Consider the following 22,051-nt stretch of genomic DNA (forward strand, 5'->3'; position numbering starts at 1 on the left):
CAAACATAATGCTGCTTGCAAATGTCTTGAGGGTAAGAAGTAAGTTTATCTGTAGACTAGCGACATGATATAGACATATAGACGACATTTGTGATTTGTTATTCGTGTACCTACCTATAGGCAGTGCCACCAGAGTTGAGGTCACGCATACAAGAACATGCCATGTAATGACAGCGGGATTTGACATTCACTCAATCAGTTCTTAATTTAGCTGTGTGCTAGGTAAACATTCCTTCAACTCTCGTGGCACTATATGTATGTAAAACTCTTTATCGTACAAAAGAAAAGAAACAAACTACAATTGACAGTTTGAGATACTTCTACAAAGGCGCAATTATCGCTTTAAGGGATCTCTGCCAGTCAACCTTTGTGTGGATGAGAGGACCGACAATAGTGAATTTAAGAGTCAAAAAATAATGGAAGCTACAATACAGTGCTTAAAACAACATAAACTACATTTTATTAATCAGTTTATTTGATTATTCGGCTTTTTTTTAATTATTCGGTTGGATTAGTCGCATATTTGGTTCGGCCGAACTATGAACAGCAATGCTAAATTTTTGTAAAAAAACTTGTTATTTATTTTGATTATTCAAAAAGCATTAAATATTTATATTTATTGAAATTGCCTATTTATATGTAAATAAGGTACTATTAACATAAAATTAGTGTTTTATCCAAACAAATGAGTCCCGGCGGCAGGTCATGAGTTCTTGAATGATAAGATAACAAGATGTTTTCCATCTGTGATATTTTAAGTAATACTAAGAAAATATCTAAAAACGCGCGCGTTCTCTGACCAATCATGAGCCGCCGCGTTTCCCCCTATTACATTCACCCCCCTTCCCCTATATCCACATTTATTACCGCCTACTACTTGTACTATCACTTGAAAGTTTTAAGAAATTAACTAAATGTAATTAACCTGCAATTTACCTATCTATCATTGTAATACAAACTAGACTAAAGTATTTCAATACAGAAATGTAAGTTTAGATAGTTTTATGGGAGAATTTTAATATTTAAGACACCGATTGACGTTGTTTTGTTTACATTTAGTTAATTACCTAAACCTTTTATGTAGGTATAGTACCATTGCTCATACTATACTTGTATTATTACTTGTACTTTTATTTATTCTGTGTTACCGCCCAAAGTCGTAGTGGTCCCGTAGGGCTACTACGAAATTCCAACTTCGTATATTGCTGCCCCGCTGACTTATATTATTTAATACGAGTGTGAGAGGGACGGTGCTATACGAGCTTCGATTTTCGAATGTCGTAGTAGGCCCTCTGTATTTTGGTACTTCGGGTAGAAATTCTAAATGTATGTCTCGTCTATATTATGTCGTTCTGGTCCAATAGACAGCCCTGATTGGTGCCATAGGGAAGTAAGTACAAAGGGAACAGTTGCTTTTGAAATTGCCTGTAAATATTAGGTTATTTTCTAGGCCATTATAACTTTAAAAAAAATCTCGAGCGATCACTTTTAGTCATGGCGGAAATTTATAAAACAAGTCTATTTTTATATTTCGATTCTAAAACTTTAGATAGCGAGAAATGTTTTATTTTATTAATACTTATGTATTTTTTTTTTTAGTAATAAACTGCCTTTGCACTTTTTATTTATAAGAAAATTATTAGACTTTTGACCGTTTTGGGCAGAAATGCTAATTGTGGACTAAGTACATAATGGTTTTAGATCGGGAAAAGTCGGGTCTTAATCGGATTTGGACGGCCCCGAAGTGTCAATCAATTATAGTATTAAATGAGTGACATTTTCATTTCTGATAGATGGAACTTTATTATTTAGTGTCAAATTCAACGTCAAAATGAAAAATGTACTCTTTAAAGCTGATGGGAATGCATTAAATGATGTTCAGCTAAGTTTAAATTTAGCCGAATATTTATTCCTATATTGATTCGAATATTCGATGTGATTGCTAATGAATATTTGGTAGATTATTCAAATTTCATGCTACGAAATGGTCGACTGTCTAATATAATTGGTTTTATTATTATACTTTTATAATAATTTGCAATACTGAAGTATTTGATTATACGTTATACGTATTCGATGTATACATTTTTTTTAATTGTTTAAAATTAGGATATTATAATTGAAATAAAATGGAGGTACTTTCAAAATAATGACTTTGTTTTATTTATTAAATAACTATACTACGCTGAACAGTTTTTTTTTTCGAGTTCTGCGTTTTAATTGGCTTTCATACAAAAAGCCTAGTTTGTGTTAACTTTTGTATGATACAAAACGTACAGTCACCAGTAACAATATCTGACACAAATCTATTACTAAAAATACGACTCTTAATTCTAGGGACGCTAAGACGTCCTATGATACACAGGGTGTTTGGCAGATGGATGGACATACGTATATAAGGGATAGATGGGGTTGCAACGTGGTCGAGCATAAAAAAAAATCACTTGGACCCAAAGGTTTAAAGTTTTTTTTTTTCAAATACTCCGTTTTCATGATTAAAAATCTTTAAAAAACAACTTTGGGCCCGTTATTTTTTTCATGCTCGACCACGTTCGTCACCCGCACCAAAGTTCCGCTCCCTGGTTTAAACAATAAGGCGTCATGTGATCTGGATCCTCTATTTTGAGGTTTAAAAAAGGGTGTATGTTTAAATTAAAAATCTTTAATTTATTAATAATATTTATTAAATATTTTTTCAATAGCTAGCTAGATTTACAACGACTATCATATTACATTATATCACAAAACCTAAGTACTTAATCACCATACAGTCATTTAAAAAAAAGGTCCGATCACGCAAACTGAGCAGACAATAAATAAGCCAATTCATTATTGGTGTTCGCAAAGGACAGTATCGGTAAATATGCGTCAGTATCGTTAAGTTATAAGTCATTATCGGTAAAATGGAAACAATATCGGTAAATTTGCAAAGGTATCATTAAATTATTAAAAGCTTTAAAATCATTATCGGTAAAATGGCAACAGTATCGGTAAATTTACGACAATATAGTTAAATTAAAGACAGTATCGGTAAGATAACAAAACACCATCAGTAAATTTGGTGCAGTATAGTGCCTCGGACCATGGGGCTTAAATCAAGGGTTCGATTCTACTCGCATAAAACTGAGCTACTTTTGCTGTACATTTTTTTATAAACATGACCAGTGGTTTTTTTTCATACAAATTAAATATAGTTTCCAATTCCAATCCAATCCAATTGATAAATGTTGATCTTAAAGAGAATGTCAAATTATTTAAAGGGCCTTGCCAAAGAATATTTTGCCCTCGTACAGTCACCAGCATTAATATCTGCCACAGCGGAGCGTGCAAAAATATCTGACACGTCCTTCCGGCCCTAGAAATAGAGTCGTATCAGATATTTATGCACGCTTGTGTCAGATATTGGTGCTGGTGACTGTACCATGGAGACAGCGTAAACACCGCCATGTCCAATGAAATTTTGATGATCAATAAATTATCTTAATTCAAATTTTACAAAACAAAATTAGCTGAAGTGACAGTGGGCGGAGCACATTGCTCGCAGGACTGATGGCCGATGGGGTCAGAAGGTTCTCGAATGGCGTCCGCGGACCGGGAGACGAGCTGTCGGTAGGCCTCCAACAAGATGGAGCGACGACCTGGTTAACATCGCGGGATCGCGGTGGATGCGGAAAGCACAAGACCGGTCTGAGTGGAGAGCCTTGGGGGAGGCCTATGTCCAGCAGTGGACGTCTTTCGGCTGACATGATGATGAAGATGATGATGAAAATTAGCTCAGTGATGCGGATAGAATTACCTCGCATAGTCCCATGGTCAGAGATACTGTAGTAAAATTAAAGTCAGCATCGGCAAGTTAAAGTCAGTATCGGAAAATTTGCTAAGGTATCGCTAAATTATTAAAGACAGTATTTTTGACAAGCGAATAGCTAATCGAAAATGCGATATCGATTGCTTTACTGCGATTGGTCAATTCTATCTCCGCCTCTATGTGAGCACATCCTATATATTTAGCTGCATCTTACAGTAGATTGTTTATACAAAGTTTAACCTTTTCGACGCCACGTCAAATACAAAAGACATAAATCCATACGCCAGGCTTCTATATTGTAATGTCTAAAATTGAACCTTAATACAACTGAACGAAGGTTGCTTTTGCATTGAAGTAATGGGCGTAAATATAGGTCGTTGGCGTGGAACCTGCGGTGTGTATATATGAGTCGTTGGCGTCGAAAAGGTTAAACAGCATTCCTATATTTGGACATTTTCGCTTTAAATTACCCTTTTTTCAGAATTAGGTAACTTTGGGATCTTCTTACACATTACAGTGGCCGTGTTCACGAGTAGACTGAAATGTCGAATAAGTCCCGTTTGTGGTATATTAATTTTGAGTGGAATTCACGATAGTTTAACACTGGATAACTCACGTCTTAAAACGAGTTTAGCTCACGGTTTAGGCAACGGATAAGCATACTTAAATGGATAAAATACATACTTAAATACATATTAAACACGCAAGACCCGAGAACATACTTTCGTATTATTCATACAAATATCTGCTCCAGCCGGGAATCGAACCCGGGGCCTCAAGCTTCGTAGTCAGATTCTCTTGGCCGTCTGGTCGTCGTTGCTACCACCATCTTGCTCGCTAATCCTGCCGAGAAGCAGCAGTGCTTGCACTGTTGTGTTTCGGCGTGGAGAGTAAGATAGCCGGTGAAACTACTGGCACTTGAGGTATCCCATAGGCCTCATGGTTGGCAACGCATCTGCAATCCCCCTGGTGTTGCAGGTGTCTATGGGCAGTGGTGATCTCTTACCATCAGGAGACCCACTTGCTCGTTTGCCATCCAGTCGAATAAAAAAAAGTCACATGTCGAACTAAACTCGATTTAAGACGTGAGTTATCCGGAGTTCATAGGTATAACTAATTTTAGTTATTTTACATATTCAATTAGCAACACCAAGGCACTGGAATTTTACCTCATTTTAAAGACTAGCAATTATAAATTTCCCGTGCCGTATTATATATAGATATGCGTGCTACAATCACAATTATATGTATGTATGTGTGTAGATGGTAAATTCGTATTATAGAAATAGAAATATAAATGTATATTCGCTTTTTCACAAACACACATCAGTAATACAATTTAAACAAATATGTAATAAAAAATAAAAATATTATTAGTATTTGTCCTTTATAAAGGACAGTTGGTCTTTACAGTGGTTTTTATAAAAATGTGTGTAACCGGACTTGCATAAGTACGCCAAATATAGTACAAAAATTGTCAAAAGTTTAATTACTAATAAAAAAAACAATAATTAGTTAATTGTGCTGTATATTTCCCGAAACACCATAATCCCCAGTCTATATACGTCCCACTGCTGGGTACAGGTGTTCTCTCAGAAGGCCTTCCCAAAACAAAAACAAAAAACAAAAAAAGCTGGTAAAACGAGTCACTGACAGTAACTGCATTTCGATAAATTCACGGGATGGAACCTCGGATTTAAACACATTATCCTCTGCTTACGAGGCTACAAGTCAAACCACTAGACCACGACGGCTGTAAGTAGGTATATTCCAGCTGTATATCCCAGTTAATTCCTAGCTAGGACCAAAGTCCTAAATTTAGAACATACCTACGTCAAAGTAAATAAATAGTTTTTATAGGGGAGGACTGTAACGCAACTGCGTCAATGTTGGTAAAAACAATTTTTCGTTTAGCGTATTGTAACTTGAAGTGGGTCTTATGAGGTTATGACACTTTCTATATCTTCAACTATAAACTGAAAGGCAAGTTAGGACAAACTACACACATCACATACACTTTCCACAAATTTATATTAAGAAAGACTTTTGTACTGTTTACCTCAGTATTAATTTTTAGAGTGTATTTAGTACTTATTTACAAGTCTTAAGTACTAGAATCACATTCCTTAGCGTATTAAGGACCAGACATCGGTATTTAGGGGGCAAATTTTGAAGTTCTATATCGATAAACTCAATTATAGATGCTTTTCCCATATCACTAAGAAAAACGGCTTTGTACTTTATAAAGCACAAATTGTTCATTGAATAGAGAATTTTAAGAATGTTGAAATAATACCCAAAATTACAAAGTTACCCAGTCTAGGTCTTTTCTTCAAGTATTGAATTCGTTAAAACAGTTAGGACTCAGGAGTTATGACAAAAGCAACGATAACAGAATTAATCGATAGAGGAACTCCCTATTTGTCACAAAATTTTGCCCCCTGGATTACAATGTCCGGTAAGGACCCAGGAGCAATAAGAACCGGTCGACCCATTATATTACTCCCAAGTGTAGTTAAAAAAGTGGAATCAACGAATAAAATATAGTTACACAATAATATAATTTTCATATTTTAAAAAAAAACAGGAACTAAATAGACCAGATAATTTGGACTCGAACTAATTTTAGTACTTTACAAATACATGTAAATAAAAAATACAGTGTAATCGTTATTTTTAATCTGTACTTTATTTAGTACATATTTTAAGACGAATAAAATATAGTTACACAATAATATAATTTTCATATTTAAAAAAACAGGAACTAAATAGACCAGATAATTTGGACTCGAACTAATTTTAGTACTTTACAAATACATGTAAATAAAAAATACAGTGTAATCGTTATTTTTAATCTGTACTTTATTTAGTACATATTTTAATTTACTTATTTTAAAATAGACGACGGGTAGATACATGTACATTGTCACTTTCATATGTAAGAAACAAAGGCATCAATAAGTCACTTTTAAAGTTTTGTGCTTTAAAAAGGCAAAAGCAAGATCTTTTAAAACCACCCCGTCTGTCACAGACTTTATCAAAGTTAGACTTGTTAGAATTATAATTCAAAATTTAAATTCAACTTTCGCACATTTTAAATAATCCATTAAATTCTTTTTCATTTATTAAACAAGCGATACTTTTTTTTTACAAAAACACAATATACAAGTAACATAATCGATTATTACGTCAAAAAAACAACTAAAAATTTTTTTACATCGCCCTATTTGTGCACATTTACCTAAATAACAATGCATTTTTACTATTTTTTACTATTCGAAATATTCAAAAGGATTTTTTTAGGACAAAAACTATTTTTAAGCTTCGAGTGAAAAATTAGTTTTTTTTTTACAAAACAATATTACAGTTGTAGTGCACAATGTTTTTCCATCGTATTTTATCGGAAAAGTTCATATTTATCATGTTCTCTCAGTTAGCTTCAGTACCCACGTAAAGGCTGACCAGAATTATAAAGAACCTCGCCATATTGCGGAAAAGCAATTTCTTGCACTGGTAACACTAAATCCAAATGTCATCTGTCTATTGCTGTCAGTTTAACGTTGTTTGCGCGTGGTAATTTCAAGTGTTATTTTGTGTTTTTGTGCGTTAAAATACCGAAGATTATCCATAGCTTTGGAAGGAAAATAATTTATAATGTATAAAAGTATTTGTCATAGAAAAAGTCTGCGGGATTAGAAAATATTCCTTTAAATAACATCACCGACACCGTTGTCAATATGACTGGTAGGTACCGTATAGTAAGTGTAAAGAATGTTGCAATATAAAACGTAGAAGTGCTGCCCTCGCGTCAGGTTTTTTATATTCCTGGTCAGCCTTCACAGCGGTTTCGAGATTTGGCACTAAATAAATATGTTATGGTTGATATGGATATTAAAACGTCACTCATTTAATACAATAATTGATTGACACTTCGGGTGCCGTCCTATTCCGATTTACATCCGACTTTTTCCGATGGAAAACCATTACGTACTACATCTGGCCCTGTACTAAGAAGTGCAAAATTCCATCTTCGTATCTTGCCGCCCCGCTGAGAAGGACGTAGCAGCCCCCCTGTACTTAAGTCTCGAATTTAAAAAAAGTTGCCTCAACATTCTCCTTACATTTACACTTCACTGATGGCAGAGTCACTATCTCTCTCTCTCTCTAACTAACGGAGAGGTTGGAGCATCTCTCTCATATGTCGACCTCGCAAATTTTCCTCTTCTGCGCTCCGAATTTGTCCTTTTTCACAACTTCCTGCTTCAGCCTGAAGTAGGTATCCAGTCTTGATAGGCCGTACTCCTGTAAAATAATAACAACAATAATTATTATTAACTACACTTTCTAGCAATTTTAAGGAATTATTGACCATTTTAGCGACACATTGACCATTCCAGCGACTATCTGACGACTAATTGACCATTTTAGCAACTAATTGACACTTTTAACAACTTATTGACCCTTTTAGCGAATAATCGCGAGCATCGGAACGACTTCTTGACCATTTTACTAAACTCAATTTTTTTGCTCATTTTAGAAACATTCATTGGTCATTTTAGTAACTCATTGACATTTTTTAACTATAAGCGACCAGCTTTAGATTTTAGCGATTCATTGACCATTTTACCGCCTTATTGACCATTTTGCGACGCACTCGCAGCTACTTCTTGACCTTACTTCATTGACCATTTTATTGGTATTGACCATTATTACATATGTCCATTTTGTTACCTCTTTATTGTATTCTTAACATTAAATTAATTAATTACCATTTTCAGTAAGTAGTAGTCTTTGGCTGAAATTTACGGAACAAGTCAAAAGTTATTGACCATTATCGCGACTCATTGACCATTTTATCGACTTCGTGACCATTTTAGCGACTTCGTGACAATTTTAGCGACTCTGACCATTCTATGGACTCACCCAATAACCGAAGGGTATCTGACTCTTGCTGGCGTTGACAATAGACCATAGACTCCATAGCAGCTGGCTGGCGAGAGCGAACGCGTCCACTTCGTGTAGTAAACGGTTGACGTCATCTATGTGGGGGGGAGAGTCCTTCCCAGTAGCGTTGTGCTGGTAGTGCTCCAGGTATTCGCGGATGAAGATTTCCTGAAGGAAACGGTGTAACTGGTGAAAAGGTTCATAATGTTCTGGGGATGGACTCTGGTTGGGTTCGAAACGCGTAGAGGTGGTGATGGTTGGGTTTGTGTTTTATTGTGTGCACGCTTTTGTTGCATTGACGTAAGGTCGTGAGTGAGCAAAGTAACGCGGGATTCAATAAATTACTTCAAAGGTTCATATTAATAACAGAATATGATGTGAACTGGGGATAGGATAGGGTAGGACTGAATACAATAGGATATAATTAAGACAGAGTTGTTAGCAAAAACGTCTGTTTGGATCACAGAAGTAATAATAATGAAGAACATAAACGTTTTATTTCTTTCCAGAGTGGACGTCTATTTTTGCCTTTTTTATGTATAAATCGTTATTTTATGTTTTCATAGTTTTTAGTAATTTTCTTTGGAACTACTGGCAGGATAATATTCCTAAACCATTCCAAAACTAGACACAAAAAATCGAAAAGCTATCCACTATTACTAAACAGCGGGCTGGGAATCGAACCCAGCGCCTCATTATTCCATTTCGCGTGCTATACCTATGTAGCTCAAGCAAGTAGGATATACCTGTACAACGTGTTATTTTTGATTTCCGTTAATTTTCTAGAACATTGAATAGGTCAAATAAAGTTAATATTTAACAAGGGGCAAATATTCAGTATTTTTTTCGTCATTACTGTTTCGGCAAGAGATAAAAGAGATGATGTTCAGTGACATTTTTGTAAAAGCTTAAGACCGACCGATGCTAAAACTAGCGTTATCAAAATTCTTGCGACTTGTCTATCCGTTGTGCTAATAAACATGGGATGGTAATGACCAGAGCCCGGAAATTTCGCGGCATGTTTGATCTGACATAGTGACTTCTCACTTATCGACCCTATATCGATAATGATATGATCGTAAATAAAAATCGTAATATCTTTTATAAAAACACTTATGTTAACACTACAACAGACTTTGATTATGAAATTGAACTATTAAATTAGAAATTGTTTTCATTGCGTAATCCATATTTGTCTATTTCACATTTTCGACTGCTCAGAAATTAATCGGAAGAGATCGCTCTTTAACGATAAAACCGTATATTGTCGACTACTCTTAATCTTGACACCAATGGGGCACTTGACACCAATTGACCTAGTCCCAAACTAAGCAAAGCTTGTACCATGGATACTAGGCATAACGGATAAACATACTTACATAGATAAATACATACTTAATTACATATTAAACATACAAGACCCGAGAACAAACATTCGTATTGTTCATACAAATATCTGCCCCGGCCGGGAATAGAATCCGATATCGATATTGAATATCGGAAGTCGATAAGTGACAAGTCACTATGACAGATCAAAAATGCCGCTAAAATTCCGGGCTCTGGTAATGACGTTTAAACAAGCGGTCAAAACCCAAGACACTAGTGGCCTAGCTCTTACTAAAAGTTAGGTTCTTAATTTATAACTTTTTTTTTTATTCCGTAACTTTGGTTTTTAAGTCGCAAATATTAACATGGTTAAAAAGTTGAGTTTTTTTAATGTCTCTCTTATGTGTCACTTTAATGTCACTCGTCGTCATGCGTGTGAATTTTACAATTTGTCATTTGAATATTTTTTTCGAGATGGCCACCAGGTAGTTTCTATCAAAGACCTGAGTTAACGGAAATCAATAAAAACACAGTGTATTAATAGCATTAAATGTTGAGATGAAGATCTTAAGTATGTACAACTTCAATATTTACCTTATAAGGTTACAGATACTATAAAAATTAAAACATGTTCGTATTATTAATTAACATGTAAGTCAGCATTTTTCAACCTTTTTCATGGCGCGACCCACTTTAGTACGCAGAAATATTTGCGACTTTAGTCCGCTGAAATATTGTGACCTTCTTTAGTCCGCAGAAATATTTGCGACCCCCTGTAGTCTGCAGCAATATTTGCGAACCCATTTAGTTCGCAGAATAATTTGTGACCCCCTTTACTGCGCAGAAATATTTGCGACCCCCTTTAGTCCGCAGAAATATTTGCGACCCCCTTTAGTCTGCAGCAATATTTGCGACCCCCTTTAGTCCGCAGAAATATTTGCGACCCCCTTTAGTCTGCAGCAATATTTGCGAACCCATTTAGTTCGCAGGATTATTTGTGACCTCCTTTAGTGCGCAGATATATTTGCGACCCCCTTTAGACCGCAGAAATATTAGTGACCCTCGTTTAGTCCGCAGAAATATTTGCGACCCCTTTAGTCTGCAGCAATATTTGCGACCCAATTTATTCCGCAGAATTATTTATGCCCCCTTTAATCGCAGATATATTTGCGACTTTCTTTAGTCCGCAGAATTATTTGCGACCCCCTTTAGTCTTTAGCAATATTTGCGACCCCCTTTAGTCCGCAGAAATATTTGCAACCCCCTTTGGTCTGCAGAAATATTTGTGACAATGTGTTTTCATAACAAAGCTTAGATTAGATTTCATTTCACAAAAAAAAATAAGGGGGTCGCGATCGACAGGTTGAAAAACACTGATCCAAGCTCTCGTGAGACATGATTACTAACACTCATCCCTGAAGAAGGTCTTCCAAAATGACCGAAACCGGTCGTACCAATTCCAACATCATAAATTTAACTAGCCGTTAGTACAGGTCTAGTGAATAATGTTTTTCTATCGTATTTTCTCAATAATTGTCAATTAGCTTCAGCAAACTTCTGTACTGTACAGTCAGCATGAAAAGTAGCGGATCACTTTTCTACTCTGTCGCATTGACACATAGACAATCTTGTACGAAAGTGTACAGCTACTTTTGATGCTGACTGTACAATGAAGAAGGAACCATTTTTAGCAAAAACTCATCAGTCAAAATTATTATAAATCATGTCTCACGCATATAAATAATATTAAAATCGACACTCTTTTAGAAAATACTTTTTCCTCGCTCGCACTCGCCGCCATTTTGGAATATGAACCATGGTCCTTCCAGCTGGCTGCCTATGGGCGTATGGGACCATAGTACGAGGCCGGGTCTAAAAATGAAGCATAACACACGAGCTGCGTAGTGGCACGGTGGTCCTGAGACCATGGGTTCGATGGTTGTGTCAACACATAAGTCTGCGATACCATAGTCCACAATAAACACGTACTAGCAAATAAAAAACGTTAATCTATTTTGTCTTTAATAACTTTAATATCGGTTGATCATTTTTTAGAACATAAACCAATTACGCGACCGAATTTTGCTGAAATTACGCGACCGAATTTTGCTAAATTACGCGACCGAATTTTGCTGAAATTACGCAACCGAATTTTGCTGAAATTACGCAACCGAATTTTGCAGAATTACGCAACCTAACTACGGCGTAATAACGCTTTCAATGCTGTTGCAATAGAGTAGATAGCACCATAAAACAATAATAACAAGACGCGATTCTAGAAAGAACGTAATTAATTTATATAGGCCCTAAAAATTAGTAAATAGTTACTCGATTGAGTTGGCAAATAAGTGACGAAACAACTAGCTTTTACCGAAGAAGGTGTCGTTCGATCAATATTTTTTTCTCTGTATATGAAGCTGATGAGCATAACAGGGGGCCAATAAAAGCGGTGCGGATACAAAAAGTGCGGATGACGTAAAAATGACGTAATCTTGCACACAAGATGATGTTTTTATTTAAACTGCCGTGTGACATGTAGTAACAAAGTAGCATTAATGAAGTAACAAAATAATCGTAAATAAATCAATGCGATACAGTGAATAAAATAAATTTCATATCGTTTAATAAAGAGGTTGATAAATGATAACTGATAATTGTTTATGAAAATCAAAAATACTATTTGAAATCATCCTAAGTGGTTTGACGTCAGCGGCACTTTTTGTCCAACCCCTGCTAACAACGTATTTTGGCAGATGGCGTGGCCGAATTTGTCGGAACGTAAAATCAGACGCGAAACTTCGGTCGCGTAACTTCGGCATAATATGATATTATGTGAACTTTTTCTTCGCTAAATTTTTTTTATTAATATCGTAAAATGCAGTGTTGTCACAAGCATTTTGTTTAATTTGAATTCTTCCAAATGATAAGCAATATATGAAACATGAAAGAAGCTTTATGTATTGAAAGCTGTTAATGAACAATGCCACAGAAACCACTTTCTCAAAGAACATTTTTTGAACTACATCCTACAATCTTTTTAAAAAACAAACTTCTATAATAGGGTACCGTCCTGGATAAAAAAATAGTTATTTATGTGGCTGGTGCATAATGAGAGGCATTAAAGTACGAGTGTGGTTTTATGAAACGAGCCGAAGGCTAGTTTCATAATAAGATCACACGAGTGTTCTAATGCCTGATTATGTATAGCCGCATACATAACTTTATCCACATGCATATCATAAGTTTTCTATAATATGTTCAGATATGGCCTGTATTTTGACTTTGACTTTGACTTTACTTTGACTTTGATTTTGACTTTGACTTTGAATAATAATTATTATCTACATGCATGTCATACGTTTTCTACAATATGTACAGATATGCATTGTTAAAAAAAGTATTACCGATACTTTAATGTAAACATTAAGATGCACTGTACTTTAATGTGAACATTAAGATGCACCCGCAGATACCAGGTTTCTTAATAAAGGCCATTTGATAGTCGTTTCTGAACATATAATAGGGAAGTTATGATATGCATGTAGATAAAATCTGTTAAGTGGCTGTTTCACCATCTGCATCCATTGATTAAATTTATTTGACGGATAAATGTGATGCCGTCTCTGTTTGCTTTGTTCGAATAGACGACATCACATTTATCAGTCAATTAAAATTAATCAATGGGTGGTGAAACAGCCCCATAGTGAGTTAAATTATCATAAAATATGGGACATGTATTTCCTCTTTTATCAATCAAACGAGAAATGAAAAAGACGTTTTTGACGCTATGTAGCAGATTCGAAAAACGCCAGATTCGCGGAACGCCAGATTCGCAAAACGCCAGATTCGCATAATGCCAGATTTTCAGATTCGCAGTATACCAGATTCGCAGAATGCCAGATTCGCATAGTACCAGATTCGCAGAACGCCAGATTCGCAGAAGCAGACATTTTAGGAAACAGGCAGAACGAGCCTGAGCCGAAAATGGTAAATAATGCTGACAAGAAACGAGTCTGGCATTCTGCGAATCTGGCGTTCTGCGAATCTGGCGTTCTGCGAATCTGGTATACTGCGAATTTGAAAATCGGGCATTATGCAAATCTGGCGTTCTGCGAATTTGGCGTTTTTCGAATCTGGTACAAAGCGACAAAACCGTAAATTTTAGCATAGAGATAGTTTATGGGCCAGAGAGTAACATAGGCTACTTTTTATCTCGGAAAAATGCACAGCCCGAGAGGGAAAAGCGCGCGATAAGATACTAGCCTATTCATTTCAATATTAGTTAATTTTAAATATTTTTTCTCAAACATCCAAGGAAATATCGTCCTGGTCTTCATGATAATAGAACGCCAAGTACATCTTTGTATAGCACTTAAGATTCGTTCTAATTTCAAATTAAAGGACAGTAATGGAATTTCATACAACATTGCTGGCCATGGCTAGCAAAGAGATTCTCTTTTGTTTCAGTGGATTTTATTTCTTTTAACGTCTATCTATGACATACTGCCAATTAAGAAAAACATAGCGCGTGAATGTGTATTTACTTTTTAATCTCTTATTTGTATTCAAAATAATAAACAAGGGTTGAAATTTATAGTTAATATCTTATTAAAATAACCAATTAATAAGGTAACGTTATTTTTTTATAAATAAAATCATCTCAAGATTTGGTGGCAAAAATATTGACCCGAACAGATTGCAAGAAAATAATTTTGGAGGGAATAGAAAAAAAAAACAAGTACTTATACGGTACCGTATAAGCACTTTTGAATTTAAAAAAACTCGTTTTAGGTATTCCGATATGTTTCCGATAGATTTCATCATCAAGTGACACCTGTTGCCGATAAAAAAATCATTTAATTTCATTTCATGGTGTTATTTCCTTGGATTTATTTGAGAAAAGCACTATACAAGCCTCGGGCGCGTACATGGATTGTCGGCCTCGTGTCTCTATATGGCCTCGTTAACACTCGGCCGGCAATCCCCTATTTCTTGGCCTCTGCAGTAATGTACTATTAAATAATTTTGCTTTTATTAATTGTATGCATGCTACTCTGTAAGGTACAGATCTAGTGTTAATGTTTTTCCATCGTATCTTGTCGAATCAAATCATCTTTCCCTTCCTTTCTATATATGTTTGGAAATAATTCCGATCCGCATTAGCGATCCCTTCAAATAGCGAACCTACTGTGTTAAAAATAAAGTTGTGTTAAATACTTGTGATGTATACATATCAATTAATAACATTGTAAATCTGTTTAAAAAAAATATACCTCGTTGTTTATGATTGTTTTTTTGGAGTATTTTTGTATTTTTTATTTCAACTCCAAATTTGTTACTTTTACGGGTATCCCGTGAAACCATATCGTAAATACCAGCTGCTGGTCCAGCAGTGGTGTAGGGGTTATAACACGCAGCACGGAATTCGGAACCTGGGTTCGATTCCCAGTGCTGGTCTCTTTTTCTGGTTTTTCTGCGCATCCATGTCTCAGTTTGCATTTACGATATACCTCGTTGAGTTTCTTGCCGGATTCTTCTCAACAGAGGTTTTCCGAACCGGTGGTAGATTTATTTCACATTCATAAGTGCTTGTTATAGCCTAAATTGAACAAAGATATTTGACTTTGACTTTGAATAAGCTTCAATAAACTTAAAAGATACGAACTTTCCCAACCAAAATACGATGGCAAAACATTATTCACTACACCTGCCCGTAATAAATGTTGCCCGAAATATTTTTATTCCTATTATTAAAATACCGTTTACCTTTGCTTGCCCGAATTTCATTTGCCCGAATTTCACTTGCCATACCAACGTTTGCCATAAAATATATAGAACCGTGCTGTTTTCAAGATTTTTTGAAATGTCATCATATAGAATGCAGTAGGTTAGGTTAAGTTAGTCAGAAATAAATTTATGGCAAATGAAAATTATAGAAAGCGATACATTCGGGCATACGAAATTCGGGCAAACGATAGAGAACCTTATAATACACTCACCTTCTGTTCCAAGTTTGGCGAGTTCTCCTGATTTTCATAATAGAAAGGATATTCCGGGTTGGTATAATCATAGCTCCACTCTTGGAAGTGATTGGCTATGTCGAACCCTCTGTAATTGTAGGCACAGTACTCAAAATCGATCAGTACCAATCTAGGTTCACCAGAATCTGAGATATGGCTGGATAGTATGCTGTCTATGGTATTCGTATCATCATATTGGGTTAGAGGTTCGAAAGAGGGGCGGTTAGAGCGAGGAATACTGTCGCTCTCTCTGTAAGATTGGTTGTAGTCTTCTGTTGGTTCCTCGTCGGTTTGAGGTAAGTCTTCTAGCATCAGGATGTTGCCTGGAAGGTTTTTTTTCGTTGTCAATATCGTCAATATTTAGTCAGGAGCACTTATAATCAAGAAAGTTATGAAAACGATCAATAATTTAAGATATTTATAAGTTGTATAACCTAATCCAGGGTTTCTCAAAGTGGGGTACGCGAACCCCTAGGGGCTCGCTATTCGACGGTAGGGGGTTCGCGACAAGGTTTACGTGATGATGGCTGCAAGACTGGCAAGATGATTAAGATTGGTTTTTACAGTCTTTTTGTATTTTTTATGTCAACTCCAAATTTTGTTACTTATTTGTTGTTGTTTGCTTCAGTTTGTATTTTCGTTGGCAAGACGATTCTTACCTATATTTGTTACCTTTTATTTAAATAAATAATATACATTATATTATCATGATGATTGAAATAAAAATAAACTTAGTTTCTCCAACAGCCACTTTTATTACTTTCTTTGGGGGGGGGGGTCTAGGTAGGGGTTCGCTGTCGTCTAGAATCTTTAACAGGGGTACGTGGAGCCATAAGTTTGAGAAACCCTGACCTAATCTAACCATGAAATAGTTGGACAAACGCCGAGACAGTTCAATATCTCAAAAACGGCTGAACCGATTTTGATACAACATAAGTGTGCCACGTTAACTTTCAGGTGTGCCGCGATTGCCGCGACCGCGAAGTGTATGGTGCATTGAAATCATGAATAGCTATTTTTAACCCGCGACGCAAAAAGAGGGGTGTTATAAGTTTGACCGCTGTGTGTCTGTCTGTCTGTGGCACCGTAGCTCTTAAACGGGTGGACCGATTCGAATGCGGTTTTTTTTATTGAAAGCAGGTTTTCTAGCGATGGTTCTTAGACATGTTTTATCAAAATCGGTTCAGCCGTTTTTGAGATATTGAACTTTGAAGTGACAAAGTCGGGGGTTTTCCGACTTTTTGCTGGTTAGGTTATAATGAGAAAGTAGTACGGTCAATTTATTCATGATCCACCATGGAACCGTTTCACAGTGAACGTCGTAGTGTACCTGCTTTTGGTGATCAATAATAGTAGATTGATAACCAAGGGTGGAAAGTGACCCATTTCACCCGAGATATTTCTGCCGCTCGAACGAAGTGAGAATCCAAAAGGATGACAGTATAAACTTACCTTCTTGCATGTCATTGTGACAGAAGACGACAGGCGAATCGACAGTAGCAATAAACTTCTTCAGCCACTCGATCTCTTTGTCAAAATCCACCGTTTTTAACCGCTTTATTATTCTCTTTTCTTCTTCGTTCTGTGAACAAAGAATATGTTTATTTTTACGTATTAATGTTGACGTCAGACGGCCCAGTGGTTCGAGAACCTGACTGCAAAGCTTGAGGCCCGGGTTCGATTCCCGGCCGGGGCAGATATTTGTCAAGTATGAATAATACGAATGTTTGTTCCCGGGTCTTGGATGTTTAATATGTATTTAATATAATATAATTTTGAATGTTACTAATAATTTATAATTCAATACAAGTATAAATTTTATTTAGGTATGCGGGCCCATCAACTTTTTTAACGAACACTAATCTGTCCGCGACATTTTTCAAACAATTGCAAAATTTTGTAAGTAAACATGTTTTTTCCGTAATTAAATAGATGGTGTACATGAATACATGCCATGCTACGTAAGTTCACCTATTAAACCGTGAAATATCTTGTTGAAGTACGATTTTTTGGTAACGCCAGAGACAATTTTGGTAATGCAGGAGACGCCCAAAGTGTCGGTAAAATAGTTGATTGGCCCATGGAACACAATAATAAATTAAAATTAGACTAATTAAAAAAAAAGTATGTCTATATAAGTATGTTTATCCGTTGCCTAGTATCCATAGTACAAGCTTTGCTTAGTTTGGGACTAGGTCAATTGGTGTCAAGTGTCCCATGATATTATTATAGATAATAATTATTATCTAGTGTAAATTTAAGTTAGTGTCAAATAGTGTTAGAGTCACTGGCAGATAATTTCCTCCGCTTCTGTGTCAACTAGTGTCAATTACAATAAATGTCATCTAGTGTCAATTTAGGTTAGTGTCAAGTAGTGTCAAACAGTTATTTACTATTAGGTACGGTACTAGTTTATTGCTTTAATTTTGTAATATTAGAAATGATTGAAGAAAAACTTTAAAGTTCACTATTATTTTATTTTTCTCGCTTGTGTCAATTGCAAGCAATTGAATATAATGTCATGCCACTTCAACTTGCATATTTTTCCAGCTATGTCGGTGACTTTAGTTCTTCGACGAATTTCCGTATTCCGGATTCTATTCGATTATATTCTATCGCCCATAGCTCTTTGCGTGACTCTGAGCCTCTCTAAAAGGCCAAAAGTCAAGGACCGCGTCTCAGCGCCATAAGTCATTTCGTCAATCAGTGTCAGTGTCATCAATTAGTGTCAACTAGTGTCAGCTAGTGTCTCAGCTAGTATCAGCTAGTCGCAGCTAGTGTAAGCTAGTTTTAGCTAGTGTCAGCTAATGTCAGCTAGCGTCTCAGCTAGCGTCTCAGCTAGTGTCTCAGCTAGTGTCAGCTAGTGTCTCAGCTAGTGTCAGCTAATGTCAGCTAGTATTTCAGCTAGTGTCAGCTAGTGTCAACCCCTTACCTCCCCTGCACGCTGCGCTAAGCCGCTCCTCTTGACCGTTTTGTTCCACTTGTAGCAACGTCCTTCCACAGCCAATAACGCCTCCTTCGCAGCTAGTCGCAGCTAGTCGCAGCTAGTGTAAGCTAGTGTCAGCTAGTTCAGCTAGTGTGTCAGCTAGTGTCAGCTAGAGTCAGCTAGTGTTCAGCTAGTGTCAGCTAGTGTTCAGCTATGTCAGCAGTGTAAGCTAGTGTCAGCTAGTGTCAGCTAGTGTTGTCAGCTAGTGTCCAGCTAGAGTCAGCTAAGTGTCTGCAGCTAGTGTCAGCTAGTGTCTCAGCTAATGTCAGCTAGTGTCAGCTATTATTTCAGCTAGTGTCAACTAGTGTCAACCCCTTACCTTCCCCTGCACGCTGCCGCTAAGCCGCTCCTCTTTGACCGTTTTGTTCCACTTGTACAACGTCTTCCACAGCCAAGACGCCTCCTTCGCAGCTAGTCGCAGCTAGTCGCAGCTAGTGTAAGCTAGTGTCAGCTAGTGTCAGCTAGTGTCAGCTAGTGTGTCAGCTAGAGTCAGCTAGTGTCTCAGCTAGTGTCAGCTAGTGTCTCAGCTAGTGTCAGCTAGTGTCAGCTAGTGTCAGCTAGTGTCAGCTAGTGTGTCAGCTAGTGTCAGCTAGTGTCAGCTAGTGTCTCAGCTAGTGTCAGCTAGTGTCTCAGCTAATGTCAGCTAGTGTCAGCTAGTATTTCAGCTAGTATCACTAGTGTCAACCCCTTACCTTCCCCTGCACGCTGCCGCTAAGCCGCTCCTCTTTGACCGTCTTGTTCCACTTGTACAACGTCTTCCACAGCCAAGACGCCTCCTTCGAGAGAGGCACGTCCATGGAATGGATGGCGGCCATTTTCTCGGCGATTTTCATTGACAGCGCGGGCTCCGCTAGCTCTCTGGTTAGGAAGGGGCGGGCCTGAAAATATAATAAATAAAATAAATAAAATATACCCCTCTATGCATTGAAAGAACTCGCCGAAAAATCATATGACTCATATTAAAAAAGTTTTTGGTGAAAAATTCATTTTTAATACAAGCTTCTTTTGCTGGCTGTACTTTTTGTCGACTTTAGGTACTTGCATTGTCACCCAACTACATTTGCATACCAAATTTCAAGTCGATGCTATTAACCGTTGAAGAGTTCCGTCCTGCGGAGACGATCTTGGCCGGACTACCAGGATGTCACTACCAGATTATTGTATTGTCACGCAATTAACATAAGTATGCCAACTTTCATGTCATTCCGACTACTTTACGTTGGTCGAATTTAACTTGCAAGATTTGACTACAGACAGACAACGGGACAGGTGAAACTAAATTAACCAACAAAAGTTATGAAAACCCCCGACTATGTCACTTAAGATCAATCTCTCAAAAACAGCTGAACCGATTTTGATGAAACATGTCAAGGAACCATCGCTAGACAACCTAATCCTACTAATATTATAAATGTGAAAGTTTGTGAGTGAGTGAGTATGTTTGTTACTTCTTCACTCTGAAACAGCTGGACGGATTTGGATGAAATTTGGCAAAAAGTTAGTTTATAACCTGGATTAAAACATACGATACTTTTTATCCCGATATTCCCACGGGATAGGGATAAAATCTCGAAATAACAACCGCTGGGCTTACAGTCATGAAATAAGACATGATTGTTTTTAATATAACGTCAATGAAAACCATGATTTAATTTTCGGGAATTCCCACGGGAATTTTTAAAAAATCCCAAAATTACAATTCAGCTGCTGGATCTAAGGATTTACGTGTGCGAAGCCACGGGTAAACACTAGTTTCAAATAAAAAAAACGGCATTCAAATCGGCCCACCCGTTTAAGAGCTACGGTGCCACAGAAAAGAAAGAAAGAAAGAAAATGCGTTTATTGCCAACAATTAGGTAGGTATACAATGCATATTACACAAGAAGGGTATGGTAAGGGGGGGGGCACAGACAGACATAGCAGTCAAACTTACTCCCCACTTCTTGCGTCGAAAGAAAGAAAGAAAGGTTTATTTTGGCTCCATAAGTACCACCTAAAACTAAGACTAGAACTAGCACTAAAACTATGTTACGTTAGGCAGTTGTCTCACCGCCAGCGAGGAAACGATTGGCTATCGACTATTTTCTCGCACAAGAAACGAACAAAAGATATAAGATCCTGTGTGAGTAAAAGAGACATATATATTAATAGTTGATCGCTGGCTGTTCACACTGTCGGCGAGAACTCGCTCTTACATCTTTTGTTGCAGCGAAAAGAGCTATAAAACTCGCTGAGCTATAGATACTCGCTCAGCGATGTCAGCTTGGCGGCCGCCCCGCACGAGCGAGTCGAGTGGAGCGAGTAATCGCCCGTCGCACGCGAACACTCGCTTACAGCCGAGCGACAAAACTACACTCGCTCTCGCTGCTCGCCCACTCGTTTCTAGTTACTCGCTCTACTCGCTTCTCGCTCATCGTCGGCGGTGGGACAAGTGCCTTATGCTATGTTATGTTATGTCGGGTGTTGAAAAGGTGTTTGATTGTTCACTCACCGGTATATATTCTTCAATTCTGCCTCCAGAGAACACACCATGCAATTTGGGCCCAAGTCTCCGTTCAGATAGAAGTGTAAATATGACAGATTCCGTCACTATAGCATCCATCGCTCGCTCGCCGTGCACTTGTCCATAGATCCTTAGAAGCACCTGGAACATGTATAGCGATTTTTTTTATATTCGACTGGATGGCAAACGATCAAGTGCGTCTCCTGATGGTAAGAGATCACCACCGCCCATAAACATCTGCAAGCCAGGTGTATTGCAGATGCGTTGCCAACCTAGAGGCCTAAGATGGGATACCTCAAGTGCCAGTAATTTCACCGGCTGTCTTACTCTCCACGCCGAAACACAACAGTGCAAGCACTGCTGCTTCACGGCAGGATTAGCGAGCAAGATGGTGGTAGCAATCCGGGCGGACCTTGCACAAGGTCCTACCACCTGCAAAATGATATTTTATAAACAATGCATTG

At 37.2% G+C, this 22,051-nt stretch overlaps 1 protein-coding gene across 1 annotated transcript; it reads right to left on the reverse strand.

Moving 5' to 3' along the window:
- Positions 1-313: 313 nt before the first annotated feature.
- On the reverse strand, positions 314-21,728 carry LOC141443741 (choline/ethanolamine kinase-like; the record flags this gene model as incomplete). The annotated part of the gene is given in 6 exon segments (XM_074109094.1): positions 314-8,110; positions 8,732-8,920; positions 16,078-16,421; positions 17,551-17,680; positions 19,777-19,962; positions 21,576-21,728. Coding segments are annotated over 6 exon segments (1,110 nt in total), but the record flags the coding sequence as incomplete, so codon positions are not given.
- Between the last annotated feature and the right edge of the window lie 323 nt (positions 21,729-22,051).

Source organism: Choristoneura fumiferana, chromosome 28 (assembly GCF_025370935.1).
Source record: "Choristoneura fumiferana chromosome 28, NRCan_CFum_1, whole genome shotgun sequence".
NCBI lineage: Eukaryota > Metazoa > Arthropoda > Insecta > Lepidoptera > Tortricidae > Choristoneura > Choristoneura fumiferana.